The sequence below is a fragment of the Equus asinus genome, chromosome 13 (genome assembly GCF_041296235.1).
Source record: "Equus asinus isolate D_3611 breed Donkey chromosome 13, EquAss-T2T_v2, whole genome shotgun sequence".
In the NCBI taxonomy this organism is placed as follows: domain Eukaryota; kingdom Metazoa; phylum Chordata; class Mammalia; order Perissodactyla; family Equidae; genus Equus; species Equus asinus.
In genome coordinates, this window is record NC_091802.1 from 38296854 (window position 1) to 38320021 (window position 23168).

The following is a 23168-nucleotide window of genomic DNA, read 5'->3' on the forward strand; positions in this document are numbered from 1 at the left end:
AAGAACTTGACTATATTGCTGGAGAGAAAATCCCAGCCACAACTTGGCATTCCATATCTGTTGACTGCAGGTAACATCTGTGAAAGAAATTTTCCCCAAGTTACTCTTACGGGACTCCCATGGGTTAAAAGTCAAACATGACTTACGAACAAAGACCACCAAGCACACAAGAAGGCAAACCCACTATGAGTGAGGAGCAGAAGAAACAACATCTTTAGACAACGCCCCTACCACCACTCTCCACAAAGACAGCGGATGTTGGAAATGTCAAATATGAAACTCACAATGGCTGTGTGTAGAATGTGCACAAAAAGAAAGAATTAAATTATGTGAGAAAACGTATAACCGGAAATCATCAGGACTGCACAAATTGGAAAAAATAGAACTTATAGAAATGCAAAGCATAACTGAAAAAAACAATGCACATATATAAAATACTTATGAAAAGTACTTTGTAAGCTGTAAAAAAAAAAATCAGCATATTAGATACTATTGAAGGTAGGATTAAACTCAAAGATATATCCCAGGAATTTATCTAGAATGCAGCAAAGAGAGACTAGGAGAACAAAATATAATAGAGAGTTGCAAGACATGAATAAGGATAGAACAGGAGTGTCTGACATCCATCTGACTGGAGTCCCAAAGGGTGAAGTTGGAGAGAATGTAAAGAATTAATATTTGAAGAGATAATGACTCTTTCATCAATTTCAGAATTGATGAAAACCATGAATATACCAATCTAGGAAGTACAACATATCCCAAATATGATCCAGAAAAATAAATGCATACTTGTCACATCATAATGAATCTGTTGGACATCAACTATAAATAGAAGATCTGGAAAGCAGAAAGAAAAGGACAGATGGCCTACAAATGAGTGATAATGAGAGCAGCAGATTTCTTAACAACAGAAGCCAGAAGACAGTGGAATAACTTCTACAAAATAAGAAGAAATTACTACCTGCTTAAAACTGTTTACCCAGCAAAACTACTGCTCACTAATGAGGGGGAAAATAATAACCTTTCTCAGAAACAAGCACACGTGGAATTTACAAAGAGATCTTCTCTAAAAGAACTTATAAAGGATTTAGTCTACAAAGTAGGAAAATGATCCCAGAAAAAGTGTAATAAAAAAGGGAAAAGTGGACAAAAGAATGGTAACATAAAGGTAAGCCCAAATAAGTACTGTCTCAATAAAGTAATACAGGCTTCTAATCTTGGGCATTAAAAAAGAACCGAAATGTTCAAAGTCGGTAAATTGAGAGAGAAAACAATAGTAAATCAGAGGAGGAAAGATCAGAGCTAAGGTGATTAAAATTGTTTTATTGACCAGAAGAGTGGACGAAATACCATCCAACACAAAGATTTTGTTAGGTTAAATATGCATATTACAATTCATAGAGTAACTACTAAAATAACAGACATAAATGACAGAGATGGCAAACCAGCATAAGAGACAAAGTGGAATAAAGACATGGGACATCGTGCCCAAAACGCAAGAAACTAGCACTTGAAGTTCGGGCCACTGCAATAAGGTAAGAAGAAGAAATTATAAGCGCTAAGATTAGAAAGGAGGAAATAAAAATGTCATTATTTGAAATAATCTGATTAGCCATAGAGAAAATAATAAACTTATAGCAAACCACTAAAAAGTAATGAAAGAGTTAGGAAGGTGGCCAGATCTTATGATCAGCATACAAACATCGATTGTAATTCTGTATACCAGTAACAAACAATTAGGAAACATATTTTATAGAGGAAAAAAACTTGGTACCTAAGAATAAATCTCATAAAAAATGTACAAGACATATACCTATAAACTGTAAAACTTTACTGAAGGACCTTAAGGATGACCCAAATACATGAAGAAATAGTCCATGTTCATGCAGAGAAAGACAGTATAAAGATATACATATGCACTATATATACGTATATATACACATGCACACATATACTTTTTATAAAGTTCAAAATGGCTAAAACTGAATAAGATAATAAGTAGATATATAAAGTGCTAACAATTTTAAAAAAACAAGAAAAGGACAAACACAAAATTCAGGATACTAGTTATCTGTGAGGAAAGGCAGGATATGGGATGGGGTAACATGTAGCTAGCTATGATATCACTAGTGCTTTCATTCTTGAGTTGTGTGGTGGGTTAATGAGTGATCATTACATTTGTAAATAAATAGAAAATATTTTAAGTAAAGAATCCTAAGATGTGTTTTTAAATCCATTAGTTTGCTGCTTGACGAACACATAACTACAACAAAAATGAAACTAAGACATTATCCACTAAAAATGAGAAAATTTATCAGATGAATTCAAATAAAAACAAAGCACAAGTTAGAACATTAATGCCAGGCCATATAATATTTAAGGTAAAATGCATTACATTAACTAAAAACTGCATACATATATATATATAAATATATTCATATATATATGAATAAAATATATTCATATATATATGAATAAAATATATTCATATATATTCAGTAAAATAAATGTTATTTTGTTATACATATACATATTCAGTAAAAGGTACATTTAATAGTGAAGAAATAATAGTAATGAACATTTATGACATGGCATCAAAACACACGCAGCCACACTTCTGGGAAAAACGGTGGAGTATGGCTTGATCACAACACCCTTCACTTCATATCTAGTGAAGTGAACCAAAACCATTTAAAAATGGTGGGGGAGAAGAGTATTATAATTGTCAACAGCAGTTCCCCAAGAAAGGAAACAGGCCCCACTTAATACCATTACCTTCAGAGAGTGACAGCCAAAGGGTGGGCAGGGGGAGAAACAATCCAACTCTCCAAGGGCAACACCGCAGAATTCCTAAAGTCATTTACAAAACTATGAGCTTCCAAATCCAGAGAGGATGGAACCAAATCTGTCCCTATCTTTTCCTTCTTCTGACTAGACAGTGATGAAGATGACCTCTGGGCAGCGGCCGGTAAAGGAGGGATGTGAGCTGTGTAACAAAGTGCAGTTTTCCAGGCTTCAGACAGAACTGGGAGAATACGCCGAAGCCCACAGTGGGGCACCCCCATTAGAATGGGGTGTGCCCTGGGCCGGGCCGAGGCTCACACAGTCGTCCGACCCCTTCGCCTTTCCCACCAGCTCCCTTCGTAACCTGAGGGTGCTCTTTCATGAAAGGTTTCTTATCATGAAGAAAAACGTATCTTGAATTCAGCAATTCCCTTTATTCACTTGAGAGTTTTGGGAGTTTTGATGGTTTGTTTGATGTTTTTTTTTTTTCCGTATTATTAAATTCTGTTAAGTAAAATTCAATAGTTTTCACTAAGAAAAAGCATTTTCAGTATGACTCCAATTTTATGAAAGTATTCTTGTCTATCTATCTAACCCATCTAATGTTAATGATAATTATTGGTGGGTGGTAAGATCTGGGATAATTTATTGCTGTTTCTACACTTTTCTGCATTGCTTAAATTCTTTAAAAGAAGGACGTATCACACACAGTTCAGGTGTGTACAGAGAGAAGCAGAGCTGGAGCATGATAATGACAACAGTTTACACACTGAGCACTCACTGCTTATCAGACACTGTTCTCAACCCTCTACACATGTTAGGTTGAATCATATAAAATTGCCAATATTTGGCTGCTCTTAACCTACGAAAACAGCACTTTCATGGGGTCCAATTTATACTTACGCCTTTAATCCTGGAACAACCCTAAGACAAAAATGGAGAGCCAAAGCTGCTAGAAATGCAGAGAGATATCGAGCGCCATCCTTCCCCCCGAGAGCCCCCCCAACCCCGCCCTCTGGCCTTGCCCTCTCACCCCCTCCACAGGTCAGGGGGCACACACAGGCCCAGGGATGGTTCTCTATCCCAGGAGTCTGAAGAGCTGGCATCACCCATCAACAGGAGCACTAAGGCATGACTCGTGGCCTTGCTGTAACTCAGTTCATCCCAAGTGAAGCCGCTTCAGGTTTCCAGGTGTCGCAGGTTCTGTTCACGAGCCAGCAGAACAGCTTCAGCGCACTCGCATTTCCCAGTGGAGTCCCCACCCATGTCCCTCACCTGGGCACTGAAGCAGGACACGCTCAACAGTTTCATGTTTATTTTCAGAAAGTGATGAAGACAAAAGAAATATATCCAGACACCACTCTCCGTACAATAAATAGCCTCCCCCATTCCAAAAAAAGAAAAAAGAATCAGAAAAGAGTGTGCGCACAAACACACAACCCCCCCCCCAAGACTTTGCTTCTCAAGATGGGCAGCATCCCCCCTTCCCAGCCCCTTCCTCAGGACCCCACTGTCTCTGAGCGGGTGGGGCCCAGGCCAGCTGCCCAAAGTCCCTGGAGTCCTCCGCCTGACCCTGGCTGGCTGGCTGATAGAAAATCCATGTATCTTTATTTTCAGATCAGGGATTAACACAGACACAAACAAAAATGCTCAAAGTTACTCTATAAAGGAAGAGAGTTTCCAGTTCTAGGCCTTTGCCCCCTGACCCCCGCCCCTCAACTGCCCCAGAAGAGAGGAAGCTGGTTCCTGTCCAAGACCTCCTGTCCTCTGTTCTCTGTTCTCTGTTCTCCAGCTGGGAACCCACAGCCAGAAGCAGCACCAGGTAAATGACTGTAGTCAGGGCGAAGGAAAGAGAGGGACGCACCTCTCAGCTTTCCTTGTGGGCCAGGAAGCAGCAAGTGAACTCCAGAATCCTTCTTGGCCCCCCTCTTCCTCAACCAACTACGAAAGGAGAAGAGACAGAGGATGCGGGGGCCGCTCGGTCCTGAGTCTGTTGCCAAGTTAGTTGGTGTCCTGCAACCTAATAACAACGTTTCTGTCCTTTTCACATCATCTGCTCAATTGGGAAAATAGTTATAAAACTGGCCTTCAGTTTCCTTATTAAAAGGAGAAGGGGCCCCAGCAGGGGAGGAGCTGTCGCCGCTGGAAGGATAGGGGGACACACGCCTCCTCTTAGAGTCTCCTTCGCCCAGCCCTGAGTCACTGGACTCTGGCCGGATGGAGGTGATCTCAGTCCACAACAAGGGGAGGCCCTGGTCCTCTGGCCCCCGCCCCTCTGAAGCGCCAGGACCATGTTCCATGGGTAGAGTCCGCATGGGGTGAAACCAGCTGGCTGGGCCCATCTTGGGAGGGTACTGGGGGGCCACAGGCCAGCCAGCTCCAGGTGCCAGGACTTCTTGGCCTCGGTAGTAGGACATGGTGGGCCCGGGGGCAGAGGGCAGGAATGTAGGTTTCATGCTGACTGCTCGAAACTCGGCCTCATAGCTGTGGTCCCGGGGAGCCCCCAACCAGTAAGGCTGGGGAACCACATCCTTGGCCTGGCCAGGAAGGTCGGAGTAGAAACGGCTGGGAACAGGATACTGGTTGGGTAGGAGAGGAGAGTAGTGGTCTCCCCCAAGCAATTGACAGTTGGATCCAGGTGGGGAGGGGACGCTGGTGTCAACAGATGCATACATGCTAAAAAAGAATAGGAGGCAAGAACACAGGGGTGATGAGCAGAACCTGTCACCTATGAGCCTACCCGTTGCATATCCCTCCCCGGACTCAACTTCCCTGGCCTGCCCTCCAGCACACACCCCACCCTCTCCCATCCTCAGGGGCAAAGAGGGAACGTGCTGAGCACACGTCTAGAGTCCCAGTCTCAGGAGAGACCAAGAAGAGGCCTCTGCAAAAGTGAGTTGAACCCAGTGGCACTTACGACTCAAAGTTCTCCCGGAATCCTTTGGCAAAAGGGTTATTATCAATTTTCAGCTGAGTAATCTAGAGAGAGGGGAAACAGAGTCACCTGAGTCTGGCCTAGGGAACTTCCAAAATCGCTCCCAAGGGAGACTGGGGGCCACACACCCCCACCCCAGTCTCAGGCCCACATGGGACCGGGCAGCCCTCACCTCGGCATTCTGGTAGGCAGTCACAGCAATAAACTGGGTTTCTTGGAAAGTAAAGACATGCGTTTTGGAGGTAATGCAGGCCGGCTCTGGCTCTCCATCATTAATCTCCACAATGTGCAGCCGGGGCTGGTACTTATGGAGGGACTGGAGCACGATCATCTGAGAGAGAGAGCAAGACGGTTATGGGGGTGGGGAGGAGGGAATCCGAAGGATCCCCCACCCCCACCAAAGGCTGGCCCTCTGGCCAGGCTAGAAAGGACCCTGAAGTCATCAGGTCCATTCCCCTGCCCTGCCACCTGCCAGGTAACTGCTCCCAGGCCTTCAAACTCCTGTCCCCAGCCTCTTCACGGCACCAATTCTGTCTTCTTGCTCCGTTTCCTACCCCCAGATGTCCATTGTGGCCAAGGTATTAGCACAAACAGCTTTTCAGGGATAAGGATACTTGTAATAGGATTCCTCAACTTAGAGAAACTCTGCAACCATTCCTTGGGACCGCTGGTACCAACTTGACGCCTAGCACGGTACACAAGCGATAGCAGCTTGGGATTCAGTGAAGAAACTCCAAGGCTGGCTTAGCCCAGGTTGGCCTGAATGTGGCCCCCTGTCTGTCCCTGAGATTCAGATTCCTCCCACCTCATCCTCCCCACAAGGTAGGTAGAAAAGAACCAGAGTCAGAGAGGAAGGAAAACAACTCTTACAGAATAGAATCAGCCCTCGGGACCCCTCATGGCCTTGGGGCTGGGGAGGGGGGGCAGAGCTAGCCTGTGGGGAGGAGTCCCACCTGGGTCACATTGTTGGAGGCCCCCTTGTTGTTTGTGAGTTTTAGTTTCCCGAATGAAACTTCCTGGCGCATCCAGTGGGCTCCAGTGTTGGGCGAATCTGGGTGCACGTACTGGTGGTTTCCTGTGGAGAGTTAACCTCTTTGGCACACAGACCCCTGATGATGTGGGGCTTCTTTGCCTGTTCTGATGGAGATGTCAAAAAGAATGCAGGGAGAGGACCAGACAGGACAGGGCAAGGGGAGGTGTGGACAGAGGACTAAGCAGAAGACATGCTAGTGCAAAGTAGAAAAGAGATGACAAACAGAACAGAAGCCAGAAGTGGATGGATGGGGTGGGATGGGATGGAGGGAATGGGGTGGGATGGGGTGGGGAAATGGGATGGGGTGGGGTGGGATGGGATGGAAGGAATGGGGTGGGGTGGGATGGGATGGGGCGGGGGGATGGGATGGGGTGAGATGGGGTGGAGAGATGGGATGGGGTGGGGTGCGATAGGATGGAGGGGATAGGGTGGGATGGGGTGGGGTGGGATGGGATTGGGTGGGGTGAGATGGAATGAGAGAGATGAGATGGGGAATTAAATCCTGGGGTGGGGCAGGGACTTGGGGGTTCCTCCTGGATCCACCAGGGGGCGCCCAGCTTTGGAGAAAAAGAGTGCCTACCGCTCCCAAGGGGGCGCATACCTGGCATGTTGCCCTCGGCCTTTCCACACTGCACCCACTTGCCGCTCTGATATCGCCAGTGGTGCTGGTCCACCAAGACCATGTCCACAAACATCCGGTAATGGCTGGTGGGCTCCAGCCCGGCCACAGTAAATGACAGGAATGGGAACATTCGCCTGGGGAGGACACAGAGACCCCCCAACATTCATCAGCCCCCAGCCCCATGGACAGCCACCCCTTGTGCAAAAGCCATCAGTGGTGTGCTGGAGCCAGCTTCCACACACACAAGAGACAACCGAAAATGTTCAGGAGGTTTGCCAACCAGTCATTAAACACGGACATAATTAAAGATAAAATTATCTAAATTCACAATTAAATACATTATATTATAAACCAAGGAAGTAAATACTTAAAAGTCATCACTTCCCAATTCTTTTACTACATTTTACTATTATCTCTGCTCTTGAGGTTACTTCCTGCTATTGTACCTGTATGGTGGAAATACTAGATAATGTGAGCTACTGCATGTCTCTTCCCAACCCCATTCAGTGCCACCATGTAGGGAACTTGAAATCAGCCATCGTAGGAGTATTTACACCACAGAAATTAGCAAACATTATGAATCAGGGCTTTTTTAAATGTTTTTCTTTCAGAGAGTTAATTGCTGGACATCAGCTGCACATCACTGTCTCTAACCTAAGGAAGGAAGTGTGCTTCCTACGGAGGAGCAAAGCCACAAGCCAGCCCCCTACAGGCAGTTCCTAATAGGTCCTGCCTCAGTCCCCTGAGTCCTGGTCTGGCCTGAGTCCACCATCCATCCTCTCCACCATGGCTCTTACGGTGCTAACACACTCCTAGTCCCACGGCCTCCATTCAGGCTCTCCCTGACCCATCCTCCTGGGCCTGATGTCTGTAGTATGGCCTGCCCCAGGCCTGGGCCTTCAGAGAAGAAGCTAAAGTCCCAGGTGGAGCTTCCCATTCACCTGAAAGAGGACTCTCTTGAGCACAGTCCTCATGCACAAAGTCCTGCTTCCCAAGAAAAGCAGAGGAAGTTGAGGTTGGGGTGCTGCCTTATTGTGCCAGAGTAATAGATTCAGAGAAAGAAGTACTCCCATATCACAACCATCACCACCATCACTACAACCACCGCCTCCACCATCGCCACCCCCATCACTACAACCATCACCACCACCATCACCACCATCACTACAACCATCAGCACCACCATCGCCAGTCATCACTACAACCACCACCTCCACCATCAACATTACCATCACTACAACCATCACCACCACCATCGCCACCATCACTACAACCACCACCAGTCATCACTACAACCACCACCTCCACCATCACCACCACCATCACTACAACCACTGCCTCCACTATCAACACCACCATCACTACAACCATCACCACCACCATCGCCACCATCACTACAACCACTGCCTCCACCATCAACACCACCATCACCAGTCATCACTACCACCACCACCACCACCATCACTACAACCATCACTACCACCATCGCCACCATCACTACAACCACTGCCTCCACCATCACTACAACCATCACCACAACTATCACCACCCCCATCACCATCATCACCTCTACCAGCACCAGTGCCATCACCAGCTCCAATGGCTTGGCCTTTCTCTTCTAACCCAAGCAGGAAGAGCTTAGTTTTCAGGATGGCAGAGTCAACCCTTATCAGAATTACTCTTCATTCCCAAACACTTCTCCCCTCCTCCTACGAGAAGCAGGGCAGGATGGGAAGAAAGGCACTGGTCCATTTATCAGGAAACCTGGGAATGGGAGACTTCCTGGGGCCTAGCAACCCTTTTGGTGGATCCTGGTCCCCAGAGGGTCCCAGAGCAACACACCTAATAACCTTGGGAAGGTGTCCCAGGAGGGCACTATCACATTCCTGTCTTCCCCCAGACTCTCCTGGACTGAGAAAAAGAGACTTATTTGCCTTATGACCTTGGATAAGTTAATTCCCAAACCAAACCTCAGTTTCTTCACCAGTAAATGAAGATAATAACTCCTGTCTATCTTTCCTCTGAGAGCTGTTAAGAAGTTCAAAAGATGTGAAACTCAGCATACGCTCTCTCCTTCCCACTCCCATCCCATCTTCTCCCAGGCCCAGAGCTGTCAAAGCCCTCTGGCCTGGCTGAAGAATCCCAAGTAAGAGTTCACACTTCTGGGAGCCAGCCCTGTGGTGGAGCGGTTAAGTGTGCACACTTTACTTCAGCAGCCCGGGGTTCGCAGGTTTGGATCCTGGCCAAGGACCTAGCACCGCTTATCAAGCCATGCTGTGTCAGCATCCCACATAAAATAGAGGAAGATTGACACAGATGTTAGCTCAGGGCCAAGCTTCCTCACAAAAGAGAAGAGTTCTCACTTCTGGTTCCAGGCCCTGGGTCCCAGGGGCTCAGCAGGCCAGTCAACTCGAGAAATCAAAGGTTAGGGATGAGGCCTTGAGCAATGGAGGGTGGAGGAATGTTTTCAACCCATTTCTACCACCAACTCATTCTATGACAGTGTCATAGACAGTGTCATTCTATGACAGATCACTCACATGTTACCTATATCATAACAGGTTCCTAGCCAAACTTGACAAATCAAGGAAGAGAAGAAAACATATTCATTGAGCCTCTACTTATACAGCAGTCAGTTCACTGAACCAGTCCTTTGAGATAAAAACTGTTACTTCCAATTTTATACTTGAAGAAAATGAGGCTTGGAGAGGTTTGGTGACGGCTCCTTGGTGGGAGAGCGGAGCCGGGGTCTCCTGATGGCAGAGCGCATGCCATGGTCCCCACCCCCCACCCTGCCGCTTACCGCGGGAGAGGGAAATGGAGGAGACACAGGAAGAGGTTGGGAAAAGAGAGACGAGAAGGGAGGCCTCAATTTCACCCTAAAAGTCTAGAATCACCACCAGCTGGAATCCCAAAATAGCCCCTGATTTACATGACACCCAGCTGGGAAGGGACAGGGAGTACAGATGGGCCTGGGACCCCAGAAAGACCACTTACTGCTCTACCCTCAGAAGACAGGACCCAAACCCCAAAATGCTCTCCCGCCCCTACGTACCAACCCACCTTGAAATGATTCTCAGGGTCGTCATATATCCCTCCCCAATCCTGAACACTGCTGACATGCTCCAATTCACTGTCATTAAAAGTGCAAATTAAAAGGAGATGGTTTTGGGGCTGGCCCCGTGGCCGAGTGGTTAAGTTCATGCGCTCCGCTGCAGGCGGCCCAGTGTTTCGCTAGTTCGAATCCTGGGCGCGGACATGGCACTACTCATCAAACCACGCTGAGGCAGCGTCCCACATGCCACAACTAGAAGGACCCACAACGAAGAATACACAACTATGTACCGGGGGGCTTTGGGGAGAAAAAGGAAAAAATAAAATCTTTAAAAAAAAAAAAAAAAAAAGGAGATGGTTTTTGGGGCCAGCACAGTGGCACAGCAGTTAAGTGCATACGTTCTGCTTCGGCTGCCGGAGGTTCACCGGTTTGGATCCCAGGCGCAGACACGGCACCGCTTGGCACGCCATGCTGTGGCAGGCGTCCCACATATAAAGTAGAGGAAGATGGGCACGGATGTTAGCTCAGGGCCAGTCTTCCTCAGCAAAAAGAGGAGGACTGGCAGCAGATGTTAGCTCAGGGCTAATCTTCCTCAAAATAAATAAATAAAAATAAAATAAAAAAATAAAAGGAGACGGTTTTTGTCAGACATGTTGACAAAATATTTAAAAACTGATAATATCTAATGCTGATGAGCCTCCCGGAAAATGGGTCCTCTCAGGCACTATCAGTGGGGGGGTGTAAATTGGTCCCAGTTTCTAGGAGGGTATTTGGCAACGCCTTGCACCTATCAAAATGCAAAATGCGCTCGGGCATCCCAGGATCTCCTCTGCCCACCGCCCCAGACCACTTAATAGATATCAGACGGCCACCAGCTAACAGCCAAACAGAAAGCAAAGCAGTTTTCACCTGCTGCAGGAGAAATGAAGCCGGTCAGCCCTAAGAAAAGCTAAAAAAAAAAATGTTTTAAAAAGTCTAAAAAGTTCTTGGAGTTAGAACACGGAGAAAGGAAAACCACAATGGCTGTGAGGCCAGTGATCGAGGATCGAGGATCGAGGATCGCGTGGGACTGAATGGTTGTATCAACTCCTAACTTCACACATACAGACACAAATGCAAACTGAGCTCCTTAACAACGGAGCTACCCAAAGTTATCTTAATTATAATAATCAACTAATCACACTCAGAAAAGTGGGGATTGCCAGCAATTAATGCACACCCACACACCCACACTCACAGAGACACCGGCTCTCTCTTCCTCTACTGAGAATGTCTACCATCGACTCTCGTACGCCCGCCAACACATTCATAGCACACGTACACTGCCACGCAGAAACACAGCACAAGTCCAGGTGGGCACTATCGGGCACCCCAAGTCTCCACAAACGTACAGACTTGGACATCGAAAGTCTCTAGTCGGCCCACTGTCATTTTGTCCTCAATTTCCCCTCCCAGACCCATCTGAACTGCCTGGGTCAGTCTTTGGACTCAGGAATCACCCCCATGTGCCCCATCCCATTCCTGACCATGGGGGACAGCCAGGCTGTGTCACTTGTCCATACCAAGGGAGGAGTCTAGGGTGGGTGGGAGAGGAAGGATCTGGGAGAGAGTGAGTCAGCCCAGGGCAAAAGGCTGTGTGGCTGTGGGTGCGCCTGGGCTGGAAGGATTTTTCAAAAAGGAAGAAGGCCGTGGGTGATGTGGTGGTGACTGGCAGGTCACTGGAACCCCCGGAGGGACAGGCCAGCCCGCCAGAGCAGGAGGACAGAAAGGGAGCTGCTCTCTGAGCCCAAGTCTTGCTTTTCAGAAGCCAGTAACAGGAGGAAATGGCCGCCAACTTCCCAGATCACTGGAGCCCAAGCTGAGATATGGGGGTGATCTGGGGCCGGTGTGACTAAACTGGGGGTGATTTGTCCTCTCTCCTCTCTGCCCCAGCATGGGGCTCCTGAGGCCTGATCCAAGGGGAGGCAGCAAAGGAAATGGTGAGGGGCTACTGCCCCCTATCAACAGGGACCCCAAGGTGCCCGAAGTAGCCCCTCATGACGGATCGAAAGGGTGAGGATTGTAAAACACACACGCTTGTGAAACAATCAGGGAAATCTGATGATATTCGGGAATTTCTTTTCAGGTTTGCTAACATGTTTATTTTTAAAAAGCCATCTTTAGAGGTGCACAAGAGAAATATTTCAGACTGAAATGCTGTAGTGTCTAGGACTTACTAGGCACTTTATCACTAACAGAGCTGCAGAGCGGAGGGGTGGAAGTGAGTGGGGATAAAGAAGCAAGATGGGGTGAGCGTTGAGCTGGGTGATGGGGACGTGGAGGCCCGTCACCTCTCTCTCTTCACTTCTGTATATATTGGAATTTTTCATAATAAAACAAAGTAAATGCATGGATCTAAAAGGGAGACAGCACAACTCATCGAGAGAATTGTTCAGCAGGAACATAAAGGAAAGAAGGAGGCAGTGAGCGGAGAGGTGGAGATCCACACTCAGAGACGCAGGCCCCAGAGATACGGCCCTAAACAGCCTGTGCGCAGACCTGCAGCCAGCCCCGCGCCCACCAGATCCCTGAAGTTCTGGGTGGTGTTCCATCCACCCCATCCCTCGAGACTGGAGCGACAGGGCCCAGCAGCAGGCTGTGGGGAGACCCCGGCCAGGCCCCAGGATGAGAAGGCTTCCTGACCACACGACAGAGGGGAGGCCTGAGTTCAGGTCTGTTGTATGACTGAGCACAAGTCGTGAGATAGCCCTGCACCCCAATGCCCTCAGCTGTAAAATGGGGAGACAAATGCCTAGCGCACAGTGAAATAATGGAAGTGAAAGCTGCTGAATGCATCAAGGCCTTCGGACAGTACGGGTGGCGGTCTTAACTCCTGGCTGAGGAGGGGGCCAAGAAAGAAACCCAGGCAGACACCATCTGGGTTCTGGTACCAGTTCTGCCGGCAAGAAGTATGCTCTGTAGCATCAGAAGAGTCTCTTACCATCTCTGGGCTCGTTTCCCTATCTGTGCAGGGAGGGGACTGGACAGGATCTTCTGGGTCCCCTCCAATTCAGACATGATGGGACTAGAAGCCTGGGCTGTGCCTGGGTGTACCCAGAGGAGGCTAGGGCTGGGGGGACAGAGAGGATGTAGGAGGAGGTGAAGGCTGTGCCATCAAAGAAAATGCCAACTGTCCTGGGTTCATCCCAGGGAACGAGGAACAGCTTAGCCACTGGAAGGCGACTGCAGTTGGTGGACAGGCCCCTCAATCCCAGGCCACCCCACAGAAACCACTGAGAGGGAAGAAGTTTCCAGCAATGCCCAGAGTGAACGGCAACCCCCAGGCCCCACATGGCCTCTCTCTCCCTCCCAAGCCCCACGCTTGGAATCCACACTTCAACACTTCCTGAGTCCACTGATGACACAGCCCCTCCACAGAGGTCCTCCCTGGTCACCTGCCCATACTGGCCCCCAGCGGGAAGGGGAGGCGCGCATTCTCACACACCAGACACAGGCAGGGCCCACTCAGAGTGTTGCTTACTAAACAAATACCACACAAGTCAAGAGTTTCTCTTTCTTACCCCATGAAGGAGGCTCTCTCCGGAAGCAGCACCCTCAGCCCCAAACTCTATTCTACATGCACCGGGCTCAGGGGACCCTCATCCACCGAGCCATGGGGCTCCCCCTCGCAACTTCCCCCAGGCTGACTGGTGAATATCTGGACAGGGGTGTGGGCAGGCTTTCAGGGGACAGAGCTCGAAGGGTGCACAGTGTGGGACCGGCTGCCAGCTGGGACCTATGGGTTAGCTCCACCTGCTCAGGCCCATGAGCATCTGTGCCCTCAGGCAGGGGCCTGTGCCTGGAAGGGATCTGTGCCCCGACACACTTTACCATCCCCCAAACACACACACACACACACAAACACACACACACAAACACACACCAAGCATATGATCTCAAAGTACTACCGGAAGGGAAACTTGGCGACTCCTTCTCGGTGTCACCAAATCCCAGCCTTACCCTACCCCCAAAGCTGACCTGTGCACAGCAGCAGCACAGGCCGGGGAGAAGTGGGCACAGCCCCCGCCCCTGAGGGCTGGGGTACCGTCCGTCCCCACCCTGCAAGATTCTGCCCTCCCTTCCCTTTCCACACACACAGGGGCTAAGAGCCATCCTGCCCTGTCAGACTCACAGCCCACACTCCCCCTCCGCCCGCGGAGACCCCCGCTGAGGCAGAGCGCAGGGGCAGGGGCACACACCAATTCGGGGTGAACCACAGGCACCCCTCCCCTAACCCACGACAACTCTCATTGCGCCCACTCTCATCCACCCCCCTTTGGAGTTCTGCCTGTTGGTGTCAAGTCCTGGGAGTAAACAAACCCCGGAACCTTCCTGTCTTCACTACAACTCCCTCTCCCTCCGCCCAAAGCCGAAGCCCAAACTGTGTGGGACACGGAGACACTAGCAAAGTCTAGACAGAGAGAAAGAGAAAAAACACGTCCTTGTTCCGGGCGCCGGCGGGCGGGCGCGGCCCGAGGCTCCCACCTGCTGGCGGAGCCGCTCGCGCTCCCGGCGCGCCGCGCACTCACCGCCCCTGCTTGGTGATGATCATCTCCGTCTGGTGCTGATTAAACTTGGACCACAACAGGTGGTTGTTGAGCGCCACTCTCAGCTTCCCGGACACCTCCAGCCCCGCGGGCAGCGCATAGTCCTCGCGCGGCCCGGGGTAGAGGCCGGGGCGCGGGTCCGGGGCAGCGTAGCCGTCCCCCTGCTGGTAGCCCTCGGCGCCCGCCGTCGGCGGGAAGGGCTCGGCCGCGCCAGGAAAGACGGCGGCCTGAGGCCGGGGCGGGTAGGCGTAGGCTCCGAGGAAGCGACCCGGCGGGGCGGGCACCAAGGCGCCCCCGGCGTAGGGCGCCCCCAGGCCGGCGCCCCCGCGACGGTCGGCCGCGTCCTGCGAGCAGGGCTCCGAGTAGAAGTAGCGGTTCTGCGGGTCGGCGCCAGGCGCCCGGCCCTCGTCGCTCGCCGGCATCGGCTCGGTGCCCGTCAGCATGTCTCCGCAGCCCGGCTCCACGATGCCCATCCGGGGAGGGCTGGTACCTTCCCGTAGCCGTCGGGGACTGGCCCCTTTCCGCGCGGGGGTGGCCGAGAGGGTCGCGTGGGCCGAGGTGGGCGGGGGTGGGGCGGGGGCCCGGGGGCGGGGACCCCAGCGGAGCCCGGGGTCGGACGCCTGGGTCCTGCGCCCGCGTTTGGCGGGCGCGCGGCTGCTCCCGGGCTCCCTCTCCAGCGGGCCGCTGTCACTAGCATCGCGGCGCCTTTGCTGTGGCTTTATGAAGCTCTCCGGGTCCCCCCTCCCCCCCCAACCCCGCCACCTCGGCCCCGCCCCGCCTCACCCTGCCGCCTCGTGGCTAATACTCGGCAAATACCACACGGCCGGCAAGGACTGGAGGGCCCCGTGGTGGAGACGAGCGAGTCCCCGCGTGCCTCGTAGTTCGCGCTTAAAGATCTTAGCTTCTGAGGGAGTCAACCACTCTACCTGAAGCGCCAGCCTTTTTCTCTCCTCTGGACCCTCGTGGAAATTCCACCCCATCCTTGAAGGCTCAGCTCAAAGGTCCCCTCCTACAGGAAGCCTTCAGTGATGGCCGCGATGGGACTGGGGCCTTCTCAGAGCACCCGCAGGCTCAGAGCTGCTTCGACCATGAACATTCCACAGATATTCATTGATGTCTATTGTGTACTCGGGCCCTCTGCTAAGTTGGCTTTGCGTGAAGTGTTCGTGGTCTTTCGCCTGGCCAGAAGCCCAGGTGGGCTGTCTGATGCAATTTGTTCCTCCAGCCCCAGGGCAGACCTGGAACCGAGTGGGCCCCAGGAAGAGTTCCTTGAAGCGGATTGCAACCGCAACAGCGACCGATTTGCAGGGCTCTGGGCTGGGCCCACCAACAAAAGCTCCTGGACCTGGGCATGGCAGCGGGGGGCACTGAAGTACCCTGGGCAGCCGGGGCTCAGAGTCTCAGGACTGGCTCTCCTATCACTCAGGTATGTGTGACCTGGGCAAGTCACTTCTCCTGCCTGAAAGTCAGCCTCAAGAGTCTGTCTGCAGACTGGGGAAACAACCTGGTGTGCGAGGAGCTGAGAGCTTTCCATGAGAGGGGGTCCATGTGCAGCCCCCTCCCATCCATTATTATATCTGGACTGAAAAGCTGCTTTGAAGAGATTCGGAGCGCCTAACAGGAAGGAAACCCACCACATGTTCCGAAGGGCTGCGGCGGCTGATAGGACCACGGGAGCTTCTCTTTCTCTATTTTCCTTTTCTGTAGACTGATGAGGTTATATTCCTTTTATGATGAAAACAATCCTTTTTCCCCCCAATTGAAAATAGCATCATTGAGAGTATTCCTGTGTGTATAAAGATAAAACATACTCATATAGAAAATTTAAGCAGTAAAAGTAAAAATAGGACTGTATGAAACACCCCAAATTCCACCCCCCAAAGGCAAACAGGGTTAACATTTCAGTGGACACCGTTCCAGACGTCCGTCACTCCCTGCACACCGCCTCTGTGTCAGTCTTTGGCACACACATACACACAAATACACAATTTTATATAAACATTACACGTGCTGCTTTGTAATGTGTTTTTTTCACTCAACAAGGTGTCATGGAATTTTTTGCATGTCAATATACAGATAAAGATTTACATTCTAAGAGTGTTTTGAAAAAGACTGTCAGATTTTCGTTGTCTTAAAGGTTATCCTCTCCTGCCCCCGCACCCAGCCCTCCTCAGTTCTCCCCTGGGGGCTGGCCCCATCTCCACATCTCTGTCCCAGCCCAACAGGGCTTCACCCTTAGGGGCCCATGGGGACCCTCTGCTCCCAACTAGAGCTGAACCGAGAGGCAGGCTGGCAGGTGAAGGCGAAGCTGGAGACCCCAGGAGGCGGGCATGACCCAAGGAGGGTGGGAGGAGAGAGAATCAACGCCTCCCCTGAGGATGGAGAACAGATCCACGACAGCCCCAGAAGCGGGACTGGCCTCCCCACCTCTTTACCCACCCCCCCTCCCCCCACCTTAAGGAAGGGGAATTTTCTGCCTGTTGTTCCAAGCAGTGAGCATTGCTTGAAAGAGAGGATGACCTTGGAACTCTTAGCTACTTTTGGGGAAACATGAGTTATTTCAGTAAGACTCCCCCTGAATGACTGATTTCCCCAGGAGACATGAGACTGTTGAATGCTGAAACCTCTTTGGGGGGACGTTTTTGCTAAGTGCTTGGCTGTAGAAGGCCAAATGGAGTCTTGTTCCTCCTTCTTTCTCCCCGTCCTCTTTTCCATGCTAACCCTCAGGTCAGGTGCTCCATCCCCCTGCCTCTGAACATGGTGACCTGAGCTCCCACCTAGCTTCCCGGGGCAGGAAGGGTTATGAATCTCAGAATCTGGTGGACCTGGAGCCATGTCGCTGGAGGAAGAGGCTGGCTGGGGGCAGTCTCTCTGTAACCTCATGGGCTCCCTTAGAGAGTCTTATAGCCTGGTTATCAACCCCAGACTCCTCACCCCCCTCCCTCCAATTTCCTCCATCCAAAAAAGAAAGTGCTTGTGAAAAGTGGGGGCTGAGTGGCCCTGCTGTCACCACTGCCAGTCCCGCCCCTCTGCCAGCTTGGGTGAGAAGAAGAACCCTGGCAGTGACACCTCCTCCTCCTGTTGCCGCCTCACCCTCTTCCCAGGCCCCAGGGATGGAGAGGTAGGAAAGGAGGAGCAGGAGAGGAGGCCCCCTGGGATCCCCTCACTTCCCTGTCACTGCCCCTCCCAGCCCCTCTCTCATCCCAGCAACCCACTGAGCATCCAGAAAGCTGGCCCTGGCGGGGCGGGAGCAAAGGACCCGGTGTGTGTCTAGGATGAGGGAGTCAGGGTCTTTACAACGTCAGATGTTAGGAGACAGGCTGGGTGGGAAATGTGCGAATGAACAACTTACCAAGCTCATACACCCCATTCGTGGCACAGCCAGGGCTGGAACCCCGTCTCTTGACTCCTGATGCAGTGCTCTTCCCACATTTTGAGGGAGAACAACAATAATAAATGAAAAGTCATATGATCACATCGGAAAAAGTTCGGAAAATGGAAAATAAAATTGCCCCTAAATCCTCAGCCTGGACTCTGGTTTTCTTTGCCTTCTGGTCCTCTGTGTGCATTCAAGGCTTCTTTTCAAGCTGTTTCCCATCAAGACTCAAAATGAGATTCGCTCCCTGATGTCACGCAGCACCGGCCACACCTGTGGGTGGCAGACTGTGCTGGGAAGCTGCGACAATGTGGATTCCTGAGACCTGCCTCCAGAGACTCTGATTGCCAGGCCTGTGGTGGGTCCCCAGAGTCTGTGCATTTAAGAAGGACTCCAGGTGATGCTGGACCCCAGGGAGTCCATGCATCCCACTTTGCTCTTCTACCTCCAAGCCATGGCCCATCCTAAGAAAGTCCGTGTGCCCTGACCTTGCCCGCTGTGCTCTCCTCGGGGCAGGGAGGGAGGCTGACTGTCTGAGGATGGCTGCTATAGGCACTGAGATTTCTTATCGAAGCTCCAAGACCAGACAATTCTTCACCCCAAATCTAACAGCCACTTGGGTCCTCTCCTTCAAATGTGTGGAGTCCTGAGCTCCCCCAGGGACCTGGAAGGCTCCTGAACGAGCTCCTACTGCAGGTGCAGGAGGGCTGAGCAGCAAGGACGTGAGAGCGCTGGGGAGGGGCAGCTGCTGGTAGAGACCCGGAGCACAGGGGCACCAGCACCCTGGATTTCTGCCCTCCACCCTGCTGGGCACAGCCTGAGAGGCTGTAAGAGGGGAGATAAGCGAGAGAGAGGTGGGCAGTGTGTTGGGGATGAGGCAGGAAAGGAAAGAGAGAGCACAATGAGAGGCCTTGGCTGCATTTCTGAGAGATCTAGAGATGGAGACGGACAGGGACCACAAAGTGAGAAACCCGGAACGTGACTCAGTGAGAAAGTCTCAAGTCAGGCAAGACGGGGATGCAAGAAGAAGGGAGGAGATGGTCCAGTGAGAGGGAGGTCCACAGATGTCTCCACATCTGTACTGGGGGGTGGGGCACAAGGAAATGGGGTGGCTCCAACCATCACTAGCTGTGTGGCCCGTTCAAGTATCTTAACCTCTCTGGTTTCCTTGTCAGTAAATGGAGTAATAGACCTTCTACCAGGACGAATTGGGTCTCAAGTGAGGGGTGAGGTAAGAGCCGAGGGGTTTTGCCCCCAGGCAGGAACAGGGCAGAGGCATGGGCTGCCTCTTCTTTCCCCTCCTCCAGCTGCCTACATCTTCCCTTCCCTCTCTTTGCCATCCATTGGTTGCCACAAAAGATCCTTCAAATCCAGCCTCCACCCTCCACTCAGGGCCTTGGGCCAAAAGAGAACTTCTCTGACTTCTCCGTTTGTAAGACCACATCTCAGAAAGGACAGGCTCCAACCCCCCACCCCCACCCAGGCCCACACATATGGTTCACTGGAGACTCAAGTACTGAGGGCTGGGATGGGCCAGACCCTGGGGACTCTGGGCTCACAGAGATAAATTAGGCTCAGCCCCTGCCCGAAAAGAGCTCCTAGCAAGGTGACCCTGGGGCCAGAGTTCTCAAGCCCCACGGGGCCCCCTTGTCCCTAGGGTGTGGACCTGCAACAAACCAGCCTGTGCACAGACATCACCCACGTGTGTGCACACTCACCACACACAGCGCCACATGAGACTGTGATCCCGGCCCGGCACCGCACCCCCTTCTCTTATCCCACCTTCAGCCTGCCTGTGCTCCTTGGGCATCTGCCTCTGCTCACCCCCACCTCCCTGAACCCCTCCCCCTCTGGGCCCAGACTTCCAGGCCTTCAGAGAGTGCGGCCGGAACCATCAGATTAACAGCCAGGGAGGGCAGAAGGCGAGTGACAGGCACCTGTAGACCCCCTCCCCCATGACAGTTGCAGGAGTTCCGAGTGCCCAGCACCCAGCACCAGGCGGTCAGTGTGGGCTCAACCCAAGGTCAAGGGCTCCGGGTTCTCACCCCTAGGCTGGCTCACCCTTCCCTGCCCCACACTGCCCTCAAGGCTGGGCAGCCCTTACCCTTTGGCTCCAGGCATGCCTGGGTCCTCCTGCGTTCAGTCCTTCTCCCTCCATGGGCACCCTATCTCGGATCATCTCTCCTCTCTCAGGCTCTACTCGCTTTCAGCAGGCCCCAGCTCTTCACACAAGACCCACAGCCCCTTACACACCCACACCCACGCAGCACCCCACCCCCACCGTTCCCAGGCGAGGGCTCCTGCACCTTCCTGAAGGGACGTTAAGATATTGAGTACTTGGGCAACTCTGTAACCATGGGGGCATGCCAGTTTATCATGGGCAAGCCTGAACCTCAGCGAGGCCCAGGGGAGAGGCTGTATCCCCACCCCTTCCTGGGGAATCTCAGCAGACAGGCCCTTAATCTCAGGCAGGAAGCAGGGTCCGGTTATGTGGAGGGGGGTGGAACACGGGGGGAATACCCAGGGTTTGGGTAAAGGGAGTTGGGGTGGGGGGAGGGGGGAGGGAAGGAAAAGAGCTGAGTGGGATACAGGCTGAGAGATTAACCCTTCACAGCCAGGCTCCTCTCTGCTCCCCATCCTGTGCTCTTGGAGACTCCATAATTCCCTGGCACAATAAGGCTTTGCCAGGACAGGCCTCCCATGTAAGGCACCCCCAAGGCCTCTGGCCACAGGACAGCAAAACAGCCTTGGCTAGGGCCCCACTCTCTCCAAGGTCCTCTTCTGGTTTCCTGTGAGCCACATGTATCTCTGTTTGCCCCATGACTCTATTAGTCTCTCGGGGTTTCTGAATCTCTGTGTTTCTCTGCTGTTTGTCTGATTCTGTGTCTCTCAGGGCCCCTGTATTTCTGCCTGCATCACGGTGTGTCTTCTGTACATCCACCCCTCTCTCTGCGATCTGTAAAACCTCTGTGTGCTTGTCCGGAGTGGAGGGTCTGCACCTCCCTCTCTGTGTCTGTCTGCTGTCTCTGGGGCTCTGAGTCTGCTTAAGTCTCCGTATCTCCATGTCTCTCTCGCTCTGCGTCTTGAGCTATCTAGGTCTCAGTGTGCCTGCTGCATGTCTGTCTGTCTGTCTGGGACTGGGCCTCCATCTGTGAGTCTGCTCCAGGCCTGTCTGTCTCTGACCTGGGACCCTTTGGCTTGTCCATTCGGTTAACTTTGTGCGGTGGGGACGAGATGGGGCAGACTTATGGGCTGGACCAAGGATAGATGGATGAAGGGAGGAGGGAGAAAGGGGACACAGGCAGTAGTGGGGCAAAGAGATGTAGGGACAAACTCCCGTTCCTAAATGGTGCCTGAGGCCGGTGGACAGCCCTGGAAGACCAGGAGGCAGCACCGCCAAGCCAGTGGGCGAGGGAGGGAGTGACACGGCAGGCAACACGCCTGGTCAGTGGTGGGAGCAGAGTGGCACAGAAACTGAAACAGATGTCAAATGGGGAGGGCCCAGAAGCGAATGGAAAGACAGACGGGCAGCAGTGGGTTCTGATCCTGGCCCCACCACTAACCCCTGCGGACCTGGGGCTGGGTGCTTTCCGTCTCTGTGCCTCAGTCATCTGCTCTGTAAAATGGGACAGTCAGCAGAGAACATCCTCTAGAATTCTGTGAGAGAGCCAGGTGGGCAGAAGACCTCCCTAAACCCAGGGCAGGAGACTGGTGGCACCTTTGTCCCTTGAGGGGGTATCCCAAAGTCCCTTCCCAGTACCAAGATCCTCTGTGTCAATGCAGCCAGGGTCAGAACAGAGGGAAGATGGAAGTTAGATAGCAGGAAGGACTTCCTGCCACGCAGCAGGAGGGTGAAGAGGCCCCAGATTCTCCTCCCAGCGGTCCTCGAGGCCCCTCTGTTGGGGCTGGGGGTGGAGGGGCAGGGTGGGGGTGGGGGCTCAGCAGCTGGGTAATTAGCCATTGCTCTCAGGCCCTGGGGGAGGGGCCGGCTGGACTGAGAAACCAACGCAAAGTGACAGGGGCAGTTTTGACACGCGGTGGAGCTGACGGGCCCAGGGGGCCAGGGCTTTGGTTTGGGGGGGGTGGTGAAAATCCCATCAGATGATTAAAAAATAGGTCAGAGGGAAGAAGCTGCAGCCGGCACTGGGTCCGTGGTGAGAACGCCATGAAGCTTCCCCAGGGCTTCGGGCCACAATGGGGTGGGGGAGCTGAGGAGGGTTTGCAGGGGGCGGGTGAGCTAGCAGTGGGGACAAGAAAGCTGTGGGCCCAGCAGCTGGCCCTCTGTCTCCCTCAGCCTGTCTCGTGGGGACACTTTGGAATTCTACCTGCGGTCCACCTTCTGGCCTTCCTGTACCATCTTCCTCCTCAAAGGCAGGAAGATGCAGCTCGTCCTCTGCCCACCCCTACCCCACCCACAATATATACAGATTCTACCCCAGGAACACTGGGACTGTTGCCCCCACTGAAAACCCTTCTTACCTTCTAGCCTGAGGTCCTCCGGCTGCAAAGGCAGCTGGCTGACTTATTCTACATTTCTTGCCCATCTGAACAAATTCACCTACCACTGCACTGTCTTTGAAATCTTGCCAACTCTGCATCCTGCTTGAGGTCTGCCTTGGCCCTCCAGCTTGTTCTCAGAGATCCCTTTTCCCTCCTTCCCTCCTTTTCCTCCTTCTCAACTCCTGCCATGAAACATAATAGAGGCCTGGAAAAGGCAAAAGGCAGAGAACAAGGAGGTGTGAGGTAGGAGACCCAGCAGCCTGAGGCAGGTTGATGA

At 52.1% G+C, this 23168-nt stretch overlaps 1 protein-coding gene across 1 annotated transcript; it reads right to left on the bottom strand.

The window, feature by feature from the left end:
* Positions 1–3273: 3273 nt before the first annotated feature.
* TBX21 (T-box transcription factor 21) lies at positions 3274–15727 on the bottom strand. Its single transcript, XM_014833801.3, has 6 exons — positions 14998–15727; positions 7354–7508; positions 6673–6794; positions 5892–6050; positions 5702–5763; positions 3274–5460 (listed from the first exon to the last, which is right to left on the bottom strand). The coding sequence occupies exons 1-6, from the start codon at positions 15486–15488 to the stop codon at positions 4842–4844; spliced, it is 1608 nt and encodes a 535-aa protein (XP_014689287.1). The 5' UTR covers positions 15489–15727; the 3' UTR covers positions 3274–4841.
* Positions 15728–23168: the final 7441 nt, after the last annotated feature.

What these genes read in the sequence shown, in the direction of transcription:
- TBX21 (XM_014833801.3), bottom strand. Translation starts at nt 15,488, where the DNA reads ATGGGCATCGTGGAGCCGGGCTGCGGAGACATGCTGACGGGCACCGAG. An exon ending in GGCCGAGGGCAACATGCCAG is followed by an intron (nt 6,795 to 7,353) that starts GTATGCGCCCCC and finishes AACTCTCCACAG; the next exon opens with GAAACCACCAGTACGTGCAC. An exon ending in CTGCCTACCAGAATGCCGAG is followed by an intron (nt 5,764 to 5,891) that starts GTGAGGGCTGCC and finishes CCCTCTCTCTAG; the next exon opens with ATTACTCAGCTGAAAATTGA.